General features: G+C 37.6%; 1 protein-coding gene across 2 annotated transcripts in view; it reads right to left on the bottom strand.

Moving 5' to 3' along the window:
- Positions 1 to 12966, bottom strand: part of Pgam5 (Phosphoglycerate mutase 5) — a 99013-nt gene that overhangs the window by 30087 nt on the left and 55960 nt on the right. The window contains exon 4 of one of the 2 annotated variants that reach the window (XM_090390330.1): positions 2905 to 3038. In XM_090390330.1, the coding sequence (XP_090246456.1) occupies positions 2905 to 3038 (134 nt within the window). The remainder of the gene's footprint in view (positions 1 to 2904; positions 3039 to 12966) is intronic. The other variant, XM_090390331.1, reaches the window with a different exon arrangement.

The following is a 12966-nucleotide window of genomic DNA, read 5'->3' as shown; positions in this document are numbered from 1 at the left end:
GCAGTAAGCTAGAGAATCTTGTAATAGCTGAGAGTAAAGTGGAGGAGAAATTGTTGAAGATAAACACAAGAAAGGCACCTGGGGTGGATGGGATCTATCCAGTTATATTAAAGTAGGCAGCAAAGGAAGTAAGCAAACCCTTAGCCATAATTATGAGAGCTTCCTTGGACTCAGGGGAGGTACCCATGGACTGGAGATGTGCAAATGTGACCCCAATTCACAAGGGAGGATCAAAGGCTGACGCAAGTAATTATAGACCTGTGAGTTTAACTTCTGTTCCCGGAAAATTAATGGAGGCACTGGTAAAAGAAGCACTGCAGGATCATCTAGACAAGACTTCAGTTATAGCTCGGACACAGAATGGTTTTGTTAAGGGGAAGTCTTGCCTGACCAATTTGATTGGATACTATGATGCAGTCACAAAAGAACTGGATGCAGGGAATAACTTTGATATTAAATACTTGGATCTTAGAAAGGCTTTTGATACTGTTGCACATGGAAGACAGCTGCACAAATTGGAGGCAAATTGCTGCTATGGATAAAGGGGTGGTTGAGGGGGAGAAGACAGAGAGTGGTAATCAATGGACACTGGTCATCGTGGACTAATATTATTAGTGGAGTCCCTCAGGGTTGGGACTCTACTAATAACATTAGTGGAGTATTGGGTCCTTTATTGTTTTCTGTATTTATAAATGATATTGATGATGGTATATCGGGCTTAATGTCCAAGTTTGCAGACAATACGAAGGTTGGCAGGGTTGTTAAGGACACTACTGACACTATGCTGCTGCAACAGGATCTGGAAAGGTTGAGCAGATGGGCTGAGAGGTGGCAAATGAAGTTTAACATTGACAAATGTAAAGTACTACATATGGGAAACGGCAACCCCAGAGCAACGTATCAACTCTGTGGTACTACACTGACAGTGGTAGAGAATGAAAGGGACCTGGGGGTGGTTGTGCAGGCAGATATGAAATTCTCTGAGCAGTGCAGACGGGCTGCAAGAATAGTTCATGGTGTATTGTCAATGATATATAGGAATTTTTCTAGCAGGGATAAGGAGGTGATTATTCCCTTGTATAAGGCAATGGTCAGGCCACACCTAGAGTACTGTACACAGGCCTGGAGGCCTCATTTCAAGAAGGATGTAGAGCTGCTGGAACGAGTACAGAGAAGGGCAACAAGATTAGTGAATGGAACAAAGGGGCGCTCTTACGAAGAAAGGCTTAAGTTTTGCGAATTACAGTGTCTGGAGACTAGGCACCAGCAAGGTGATCTGATAGAGGTGTACAAAGCCTTGAATGGTTTGAGCATGCATGCTCAATGCTGATGGGATTCTTCCTCTTGCTCATAATTATCACCTGAGAGGGCATAAATTCAAATTGAGGAAAGACAGATGTAGGATAGATGTGCGGAAATTTGCCTTTGGCCAGCGGGTGGTTGGTAGGTGGAACAGACTTCCATCCCTTGTCGTGGAAGTTGATAGCCTAAATAAGTTTAAGGCTCAGCTGGACAGGTATTTCGAACGAACAGAGGGGTGAAGTGGAAGTGGTTATTTGTTATTTATTTATTTTACTTTATTTTTTTTTTTTTTGGCTGATGCTGCATAAGCTTGCTTTCTTGCATCAAATGCCTCTACTAATGCTATATGCACAATGCCAAAGTTCACATTTTTAATATGCTTAACAGTTTAACAAACTTGATCATGGCAGTGTTTTATATTTTATGTTTACAATTTCGAACACCTCTGTAGATGTAATAAATTAGCCTCTTCAGAAATAACAGATATAAAGAAACGTGTTTCGACTAAAAATTCATTTTAAAAATTACATTTAATAAAAGTTTAATACAACTTCAAAAATTCAGTAATCAAAACTACAGAATTTTTAAAAAAACCTGCACTTTATGAATATTTCTCTGAGAGTAGTCGATAGTACAAGGGCAGAGGAAAAATAGGCTGGCTAGACTTTAAAAAAACATCACAGGTGTCAAATTTAAGTATTATGTTCCATTAATAATTCCTGAAACACCAATTTATCTGCTTGACATATTTCCTAGACTGTATGTCATTGTTACTATGTATGTGTCAAATAATTTAATTTGCGAGACATTCAATACAAGTTTAAGTATAATGCTTAATAGTACATATACTACTCTATGCATTTAGTCTTTAAGGTGATTTGATTCCTGAAATCACTGCATTATTTATATCTCATATTAAAAAAAAATATACTGAATGCCTATATTGAAGAAGGGTCGTGCAAATGGTGTGTGCATTGGATGCACTGCACCTAGGGGCCTTCCGATCTAGGGGTTCAATCAAGGGAGCCATCAGAGTCTCAACATAATTAAACGAGCCCCCTTAACCTCTTTTGCATCCGGGCCCCAAAGTACCTTTGCAAGGCCCTGTACTGAAGGCGGTATTCAAACCCTCGACCTTTATTTTTTAGGCAAGTATGTTATCCACTGAATCAATCTGGCAGTATGGGTTAACGTTCTGGCTTAATACTGGTGACTACTATTCTATGGAGATTATAGGGATCAGAGTTATTGAATTATCTAATAAAAATAATGAACTACTTCTGAACAGTTAAGCTATATGTAAAACTTAAAAAAACTAATTTCAAAAATTTGATTTGTGCTGCTTTTCAAAGATGCCAGATTTTTGAGGTTCTATTGTATTTGTTTACTTCTTGTAAACAAATACAACAGAACCTCAAAAACCTGGCATCAAAAATATTATTTTCTGAAATAAAAATTAACATTTAGAGTTTTGTCACACCAGGTGCCACTGTAATTGTAACAAGTGGTAGGGCCACCTCTGCTGGGAAAAAATTAAATACTCTAATTATTCTCATTATTTTTATTTATGGATATTATAATTACAAGTAAATGGAATTTTACCTGCAAACAAAATAGCGGATAACATTGGCATGGCATATTAAAATTTCATAACTATCAGCCTGCTGAGAAGAACTAGCTCTGTGAAAATACTTTCGAAATGCTGCTTCTATCCTAGCTCCATCTTCATAAAACTGCTATAAGAAAAATGTAATGAAACAGGGCAGTATTTTGTAAACTTAATTTATAATAGAATAAATAATTTATAAATCTTCAAAAATGTTTTCTTCAAGTTTTGTAATTTGAAGAAAGACTTACAAAAAAAAAATAAATAAAATAAAAATTCACATAAATTAGACACAATACTCATAAATGAGTAATAAATAAATTATCTTAAAGCAATTAATGTGATTTGATATTAATTTTTCTAGACTGCAGTGTTCTCACCTGCTCCCTCCTATCGTGTCTGGGCAGAATTGCAGACACTTTCACATTCAAAACTAACTCGCAAATTTTTTTCATCACTGACCTGTACTTGAGTAAATCTGCAGATCTCTTACTCTTAATGTCATTAGTTCTAATGTGTACAACAATATCACCTTTTGTGCCCTTAAAAGATGATATCTTCTCTACAACATCATCAACTTTTGCCCCTGGCAGACATACCCTAGTCTTGTTCCACCTATCCTTCTTGCATAGTATATTCCCCGTCTACCTGACAATAGAGTTGCCAACAATAACAAGTTCCTTTGGGACCAGCACATTCTGCCTTGGAGGTTGCCTCTGTGTTGTCTGATGCACAGGAGTGAGCTCTGCTCAGACTAAGAATCTGAGGTGGCATAGATTCAAATTGAGAAAAGACAGTTGTAGAATAGATGTGCGGATGTGCTGTATAAGCTTGCTTTCTTGCATCATATGCCTCAACTAATGCTAATGCCTGCAAAATTATTCTTATAGGAATGAAATGCTTTATACCACATTCCATCTTAAAATCTCATTCTTTATTTAAATCTTGGTTTTCCAATAAATGCATTAAGGCTGTTCAAAATAAGTATCTTGCATAATGCAAATGGCTTGCACCCATATCTCCAGCTTAATTTTCACTGAAAATAAAGCTTTATTTTCAGTCATAATAAATGTAAAACTTGATTTTGAATAAGATAGGAGTAGAAAACCTGCTACATGTCCAAATGGTAGTTGAGCATTCTTCTCTCTTGCCAAAGCTATTGGGCACAACTTCTTCTCATCTACACTCCCCCACCCCATTTAATCCTGATGGTTCTATTGCATCCTCAGCTAAAGCTGATTTACTAGCACATCCTGTTTTTCTTCTAAATTTTATTAATGATCCTGGTAAACCTCCTCCTACTATACCCAATACACTCCACTTAATTTCCCTTGTGGTTTCTCATGGAAAGCCATTAGAAGAATTCTGAACAATCTTGTTGCCAAGGAAAATCCAGGTCCTTACAGCATTTCTCCACTTGTTCCTGTACTGTGTTGCTGATTTATGTTATTATTTTCTGGTGTTTATCCTTCTTGGAAATTTGCTTATATCCAACCAGTCTCTAATAAGGATGAAAATCTCAACCATCCAATTATCACCTTATAGCACTTATCTCTAATCTTTGCAAAGTAACAGAGAAATCCATCTACCACCAACTGTACGACTACCTTTCATCTCAACAATTATTGCTAAATGGATTCTGTCAGTGTTGATTAATGGTAAAATTCAAGCAGTTGCTCTTGACATTTAGTATTAGTAAGGGCAAATGATGCAAGAAAGCAAGCTTATAAAACATCAGCCAAAAAAAAAAAAAAAAAAGTGGTGTGCTGAGCACACACGGTGAATGATTTTGTTAACATCCTTAGGGGTACCTACAATGGATTTGTGAGAACTAAAGTAACAGATGTATACTTGCGACTGAAACGTATCTAAATGTCTCTGGAAAAGAGCATTGATTATGGTACCCGATCTTGTAGTTGAAGTAAAGTATATGTGCAACAATACAAATACTTGTATTGTGTTGCAATCATACTATTCAACAAATGGCTACAATCAAAAGGGTAATTAGGCTATTGGCTTGGATTTCGCTAACCTCTTCCAAACCAAGGATGTTTTCACATAAAATAAAACATCTTTTGTGCATACAAGGTACACGCGTGCATTTTTCTTTTGTTTGTTTGTTTCATTGTGTTTTTCTACTGCAGTTCGACAAAATTCAACTGAATGACATTTGAATTTTGTAAGTGAGTTCACTAGAACTCGAGATATTGTACTGGTCAAGAAAAAAGTGTCACATGCTCTAATCACACTACTAGTGAGAGCTCTCCACAAATTAGTAGTAGTAGTGTGTCTCTTGTGTTTCCTTCTGTAATGCATTTATTGTGACCAATCAGATTTACTCTGTTGAAATTTTTGCAGGTCAAAAAACAGTTCTCATATCACCTGTTAAACAGAATGGGCTAGTAAATCAGACTGTGTTATAATGGGGGATTTTAACTTCCCAGATATTGACTGGAACTTGTGGATTAGTCACTTGCACATTAGCAAGAATTTTGTGGATTCAATGGATGATTGTTTTCTGCAGCAGCATGTCTGAGAGGCAACCAGAGAGTGTAATACTCTTGATCTGGTTATCAGCAGTGATTATTCGTGCATTAAAAATTTGCAGATAAAGGAACCACTAGGTAGCAATGATCAGTGTACTGATGTGGGATTTACTTCAAGATAAAATCAGTATCGGGGAGAATGGAAGGGTTTTTACTTCCGTAAGGATGACTACAGTCGTCTCAGATAGTTTTTAAATTCTGTACAGTGGGACAAATTAATGATGTTACCAATAGTAAATTCTAAGTGGAAAGCATTCAAGGAACTAAGCGTAGAAGCTACTAGGCTTTTCATACCGATTAAGAAATATTGTTGAAGGTATAGGCCTAAATGGATGTCAGATAAACTAACGAGACTCGTGGCAGAGAACAAAAATGCAAGGGATGCATATAAATTATCAGGCAACACAGAAACCTATCGCAGATATAAGCTAGTCTGTAATCAAGTCACAAAGGAGATTAGGAAAGAGAATGCAGATTATGAGAAATCTTTGCAGGATCATCCAGACAAGACCAGTAATAATTCAGACACAGCATAGGTTTGTTAATGGAAAGTCTTGTCTGACAAATTTGATTGGATACTATGTTGTGATTACAAAGGAACTGGATGCAAAAAATAATTCTGATATCATGCTTGGATTTCAGGAAAGCTTTTGACACTGTTACACATGGAAGAATGCTGTATAAATTGGAGCAGTATGGTATTAAGGGTAAATTGCTACAATGGATAAAATGGTAGTTGAGTGGGAAAAGACAGAGTGGTAAGCAATGGACACTGCCCTTTGTGGACTAATGTTATTAGTGGAGTCCCCCAAGGTTTGGTGTTGGGCCCACTGTTGTTATATATATTTATCAAAGATATCGATGAAGGTATATCACAGGCTTAATGTCGAATTTTGCAGATGATACAAAGATTGCAGGGTTGTTAATGACAATAATGGCAGAGTGCTACTGCAACAAGATCTAGATAATTTGGCAGATGGGCTGAGAATTGGCAACTGAAGTTTAACATTGACAAATGCAAAGTACAGGTAACTCTCATATAACACAGTAGTTATGTTCCTATAAAATGTCATATTGTGTGAAACTGTCTTATACGGGACTAAGAAAAAGTACAAAAATGGGGGTTCCACTATTTCTTTAACAAAATGTTAACAGAACTAATAAAAATACATCATTCTAGATTTCGTGTATCTTCGTTTTTTTAAAAACGAAGCTTTTGCTTGATAAATCTGTGTGTGTGTGTGTGTGTGTGTGTGTGTGTGTGTGTGTGTGTGTGTGTGTGTGTGTGTGTGTGTGTGTGTGTGTGGTATGGAACTAAGCATTTTTGTGGCTCCTTTTGAACTTTGGTCTCCTTTCATTCAAGTATCTGAATTCAAAAAATAATATTCTAATTGCTTGGCTAACTTTATGCCTACCCGTATGTTTTTTAGTTCCACTTCACCAGCCTCTTTTTTCTACCAGTAATTCTTGAACGTCTTCAGTAATCGTATCATTTTATATTTTTTTAGGAGCATCGGTGACTAATGCCCTGTAACTCTGCGTATATTGTCTATAAATTGCATGTGTCCTGAGGTCAATTTTCGGTTTTGTTAGAAGAAAAACCCGAGTTTCTGGGGGGGAAAAATCATGCTACACTTGCCTAACTCAAGCCTGAGTAACTCATCCACGTGAAAAAGATCCATAAAAATTCCTCTTTCCACCTGGTGTTGGGAGGAAGGTGATTCTATCAACTGTGCTACCCACGAGGGTTTCAATAGTGATATCATCAAAACCTTCCTCTACTACCAATGTAGAAAGTTCTACTATCGCACCAATTCCATTTTCTGCCGGTTGGACCATATTTCCTCAATGAATTGACTCTGGCCATACATTTTTCCAACATGCACCTGTAAGCAGTTTTACTTCTTTCAGTGATAAAGCTATAATTCTGATACAGTCCACAATTGAGAAATGTTAACATGCCCCCATTACTTCAATAGATTCAGAATCAATTTTTTTCATTGTAACGATTTTATGATGTAATGAGTTTTAAATATGAATATAATGCCTTGATCTAATGGCTGATTGAAAGAAGTTGTATTAACCTAGTACAACTGTTGTGGTAGGAACATAACTTCCAACGTTTGGATGACTTATATCTTTTGGATGGTGCGCTATCCAATAGTAATAAAACATTAAAATCTAGAACTTTCCACAAGTTCAAAAAGCACAAATTCAATAGCTCAGAACGTAACACAACGTAACATTGTAATTTCCCAATAAAATAAAATACATGAATTTCTCAATTTTTTTTTTTCAGGAGTTTTCACCATTCACGAGTCAACAGCAGGGATTCAAAAAGAGTAGAAATGTTGAAAAACGACGTCCAACATAATAGCGGGGTTCCCCCCCCTGCACAAACTAATAAATACCGCTATGCAAGTTTACCGAAATTCTCTAACCGTGTTATGTGAGGTTTGCCGCAATTTATCAATCGTGTTAGAGTGAAACCGTGTTGTAGAAGTACTGTGTTATATGGGGAGGTTGCCTGTACTACATATGGGTAGAAATAGCCCCAGAGAAACAAATCAACTGTGTGGTACTATGCTTATGGTGGTAGAAAATGAAAAAGATCTGGGAGTAATTGTGCAGTTATCTGAGTGATGCAGACAGGCTGCCAAGCAGATCATGGGGTCATCACCAGCCAATTTCAATCCACTGCAGGATGAAGGCCTCTCCAGCAACTTTCCAGTTCCTTCTGTTTTGTGCAATGGCCATCCATTTACTACCCACAAACTCATGAATTTCATCTGTCCATTTCTGTCATTGTCTTCCAGGTTTTCTTCTAACTAATCTTGGGTACCATTCTGTTATTTTCTTAGTCCATATGTCATCACATTTTTGAGCTTTGTGTCTTTCCCAAGACCATTTTAGTTCTTTAGTTTTGATAAGAATGTTCTTTATTTAAGTTTGCTGCCTAATCAAGAAGCGTGTGCTACGCACTGCTGCTCCTTCCCACCTGGCTACGGAGACACCTCCATGTGTTTCTCTTCTTATTTAACAGTCTGATTCCCAGTATAATTCGTTCCATTCTTCGCTGTGTACTTCTCAGCTTCTCTTCAATTCTTTTGGCAATTGCACAAGTTTCACTTCCATAAGTCATGGTGGGGAGTATACACTGGTATATTATTTTATGTTTCAGACAAATTGGGATATTGCTCTTTAGTATGTGACTATATTTCCTGAATGCTATCCATCCAAAATTTATTCTTCTCTTGAGTTCCAGCCATTTATCATTATTACAGCTAATGACTTTTCTAAGATAAGTATATGACTCCACCTTTTCAATTACTACTGCTTCAATCATTATATCCCTTTCTGTGGCATATTTGTTCATCATTACTTTTGTTTTAGCCATATTCATCTTTAGTCCAAAATCCTTACTAACTCTGCATAACTGATTAAGATTTTCCTCTAATTCTTTGGGATCAGGCTTATGACCATAATGTCATCTGCAAATCGTAAACGGTTTAGGTATTCTCCATTCACATTGGCTCCGTTCTGCGACCAGTCTAATCTTCTGAAAGCTTCCTCAAGGGCAGCAGTAAACAACTTTGGGGATATTGTCTCCCTTTGTCGAACTCCTTTCTCAATGTTAAATTTGCTACTGTCTTTGTCTAGTTTAATAAAGGAGGTAGCGTTCTCATATATTTTCTACAAAATCATAATATATGGAGTATCTATGCCTTGTCTTTCTAGTACCGGAAACATTTCCTTATGCTGTATGGAGTCAAATGTCTTTTCGTAATCCAAAAATGCCAGGCATAATGGTGTTTTATATTCATTTGCTTTCTCCATTAGCTGTGATATTATGTGAAGGTGATCCATAGTTGGGAATCCTGTCCTAAAGCCAGCTTGCTCTTTCGGTTGATTCTCATCAAGTATTCTTTCTAATCTGTTAGTAATGATCCTTGTGAACAACTTGTAGATGTGGGATAACAAGTTAACTGGACTATAATTTCCAATTTCTGATTTGTGTCCTCTCTTATGCAGCAAAACTCTGATTGCATTATTCCACTCTATAGGCATCACACCTTTTCTAATGCATTTTGTGAAGAGTCTTGCCAGTTTTTGTGTCACGTCTTTTTCTCCCAATTTTAACAACTCTACAGTAACTTCATCTTCCCCCGGGGCTTTCTGATTCTTCATTTTCTTCAATACATGTTCTACCTCGTGAGGAAGGATATCGGATACTTCGTATGTGTTACTAATTTGCAATCCAACTTCCTCACTGCTGGCATCATTCCCTCGCTCCTTGTATAATTCTCTATAGTAATCTTCAGCTATTTGAATTATGCTTTCTCTGCTATTTATAAGTACACCATCACTATTCTTGTTTCAGTATCATTTATCTTTCTGCTCATGGCTGCTGATTTAAGTCCTTTGTTTTACTTTTCTTGTGTTAAATCTTCTTACATCCTCTCTGAGTCTCTTTCTAATGGCTTTGCATAACTCAGTATACTCAATTTTCTTCCTGTCAGTGTTTTTCTTGCTTTTCATTTGTCGTCTTCAGTTCATCATGACAAGTGTTTCTTGACTAATTTTTTCTTCTTTGGATTTCTTTTTCCCTATAGGTTTCTTGGGCTTTATCACTTTCAGAAAGTTGTAATATTCCTCGTCGATATCTTGGTCCTGAGCAGTCTGCAGAAGCTCAAACTTTTTCTTAAGTTCCAGTGCATACTGCCTTTTCTCCTCTTCTGTTATCTCAAAGGCCTTCGTATTATCTACTCGAGCCAGTTTTTTTCCTTTCTTTTCTTACATCGATATCAAGTGTGGATCTTACCATTCTGTGATCACTTCCAACATTTAACTTGTTCAGGACAGTAACATCATTCACAATATATATCTTCGGTTAGTGAGGATGAAGTCGATTTCATTAGTTGTTAATCCATTTGGGCTTTAGATGTCCACTTTGTGTTCACCCTTTTCTTGAAAAAAGTGTTCATTACTGACATTTCTCGAAATTCTGCAAATTCCACAAGTCTTTCACTTCTTTCACAAATTCCAAAATTTCCTATAGTTCCCCTTTCTGCACTGTTTTGTCTATATCCAACCTTAGCATTGAAGTCCCCCACAATGATACTGTAGTGGGTTTTCTGCTCATCTAGAAGACACTCAATTTCGGTGTACATTTCTTCAACCTCTTCATCATCATGGCTTAATGTTGGTGCATAAATCATTATAACCTTTAGTTCGTATCTCTTATAAATCCTGAGTAGTAGTCTAGACACCCTTGGTGATGTACTTTTGGATTGCAAAATGTTGTGTTTTATTTCTTTATTTACCAGAAATCCAAATCCACCTTCGCTCCTTTCACTGTTTCTATTGGTGTACAGCAGATTTCCCACTTGATAAACTTATAAGTGATTTATTTCTTTTTCTTCTTGTTTCAGCAGATCCGAAGATACTCCAATTCACATTTTCTAATTCCCTTTCCAGCTCTAATATCCTGTGTTCACCGATGATCAATCTTACATTGTAATAGTCCAAGTTCAGTTTCCGTGCATGGCAGCCTGGTCGTTACCAGAGATTCTTAGCACCCTCTGCTTCCACTCTGATCCTCTCGCTGCCGTAAGAGGGAGAGTGAAAGCTGCTGGGGACTGAGGGCCATTTGTTTCGTCATGCTGTCATGCGCTGGAGGGTTTGGTCTTTTCCTCTTTGCACTGACCAGGCGTCTTGAAGAGAACCACTCTACACATTCAATGCCACCTAAGTGACGTAAAAAGGACTTACTATGGAGAAGGTGTGCATGAGTGTCTAATGGTCATGGGGTATTGTCAATGATATACAGGAATTTTGCTAGTAAGGAAAAGGAGGTGATTATCCTTTTGTGTAAGGCAATTGTCAGGCCACGCCTTGAGTACTGTGTACAGGTCCGAAGGCTTCATTTTAGGAAGGATGTAGAGTTGCTTCACCTTATACAGAGAAGGGCAACAAGATTAGTGATGGGAACAACGGGGTGGTCTTACCAAGAAAGGCTTAAGTTCTGCAAATTGTAGTGGCTGGAGACTAGGCACCTGAAGTGATCTGACTGAGGTGTATGAGGTGTATATGAGGTGTATTCAGTGTGCTAAACCCTTGAATGGGTTTAGCACACTGAATTCTGATGGGATTCTTCTGTTTGCTCAGATTATAAACCTGAAGGGGCATTTTATTTTTTTATGTAAACCCCAAACATGAGAGGTATTAGAACCTATAGTACTTAGTACCGTGCTTGGGTTGGAGGTTGAGAAGACGAAACAAGATATTTGTTGACATTGAACTTGAACTTCTGTAGACTGTAATTTTCAAGAAATACGTATGAAGGAAGATTGTTCAAGAAAACGGCAGTTGAATGAATAAACGAGGAAAATGAAAAGTTGGTTCTGTGAGTTTGAAGTTGGACAGTAAATGGATGCTGGCTGGTGGCGGCACATGTTCGGACTGAGTTTGAAATTGGACAGTAAATGGATGCTGGCTGGTGGCGGCACATGTTCGGACTGTTTTGAAAGAGAGAGCGGGAATTATAGAAGCCAATTCAGAACAGTGCCCATGAAAGTATCTGTAGAAGAAGCATGCAGAAGAAACAGTACGTCTATGAGACAGCGAGTGGAGAGACTCTGTTAGAGATGAGTCATTAATTAACCTAACTGCCCTCTTCTGAAAGGAATCAAGAAGCCTGAAAGAGGTTTTGGGGACACCATCCCAGATGCGGGAACAATATTCCATGGCAGGGCGGATTTCTGATTTATACAGAGTGAGCAGCTGTTTGGAAGAAAAGTAACGCCGAGAGCGAAAGAGAGAACCAAGTTTTTTAGATGCAGAGGAAGCAATATTTGTAATGTGCTTGTGCCAAGAGAGATTAGAAGTCAGGTTAATCCCCAAAAGAGATACAGTGAAACTTCTCCTAACGGATGGAAATCTCTCTTACAACGGACATTTTCAAATTCCCCAACTCACCTCTACTGGTTTTAATGTGTTTGCAGCTTCTTTCTAGCCAACATTCTCTGTAACGGACGCGGACAGGCAATCTACACTGTTTTGTTTAGATTAGCACTTAATTTGATCTCCCCATAATGGACAGCGGGCGAGCTTATGGCCCTTTTTCTAGGAACTTTTCTTCCACGTATTGCCTCAATCGTGTGTTTATTTTATATTTCTGATTCTCTGATTTTTATCAAGGTTTTATCGCGGTTCTAAACCCTTTTTCAAGAATTTTAAGGCACGTGTAAAACTTCTGATGAATTCGGCGTGTGCAGGGGTGGGGGGGGGATATGGTCAGCCTTTCGTCTTTTCAGTTTCAGTTTTCAGTTTTGTTCAGTGTGGTGTGAAGTGCACAATGTCTTCTCATAAACATTTAACTTTAAAAGATAAAGTCGAACTCATTAATGTGTATGATCGGCAAAAAAATAGTGTTCACAATCTCGCTGCAAAATTCAAAATCGGAAAGACGCAAGTAAGCGACATCCTAAAGAAAAAAAAATGAACTGCTTA

The sequence above is a fragment of the Mastigoproctus giganteus genome, chromosome 2 (assembly GCF_048544385.1).
Source record: "Mastigoproctus giganteus isolate SK-2022 chromosome 2, ASM4854438v1, whole genome shotgun sequence".
NCBI lineage: Eukaryota > Metazoa > Arthropoda > Arachnida > Uropygi > Thelyphonidae > Mastigoproctus > Mastigoproctus giganteus.
Note: the sequence above shows the minus strand (reverse complement) of the source record. Positions and strands in the feature narration are given on the sequence as shown.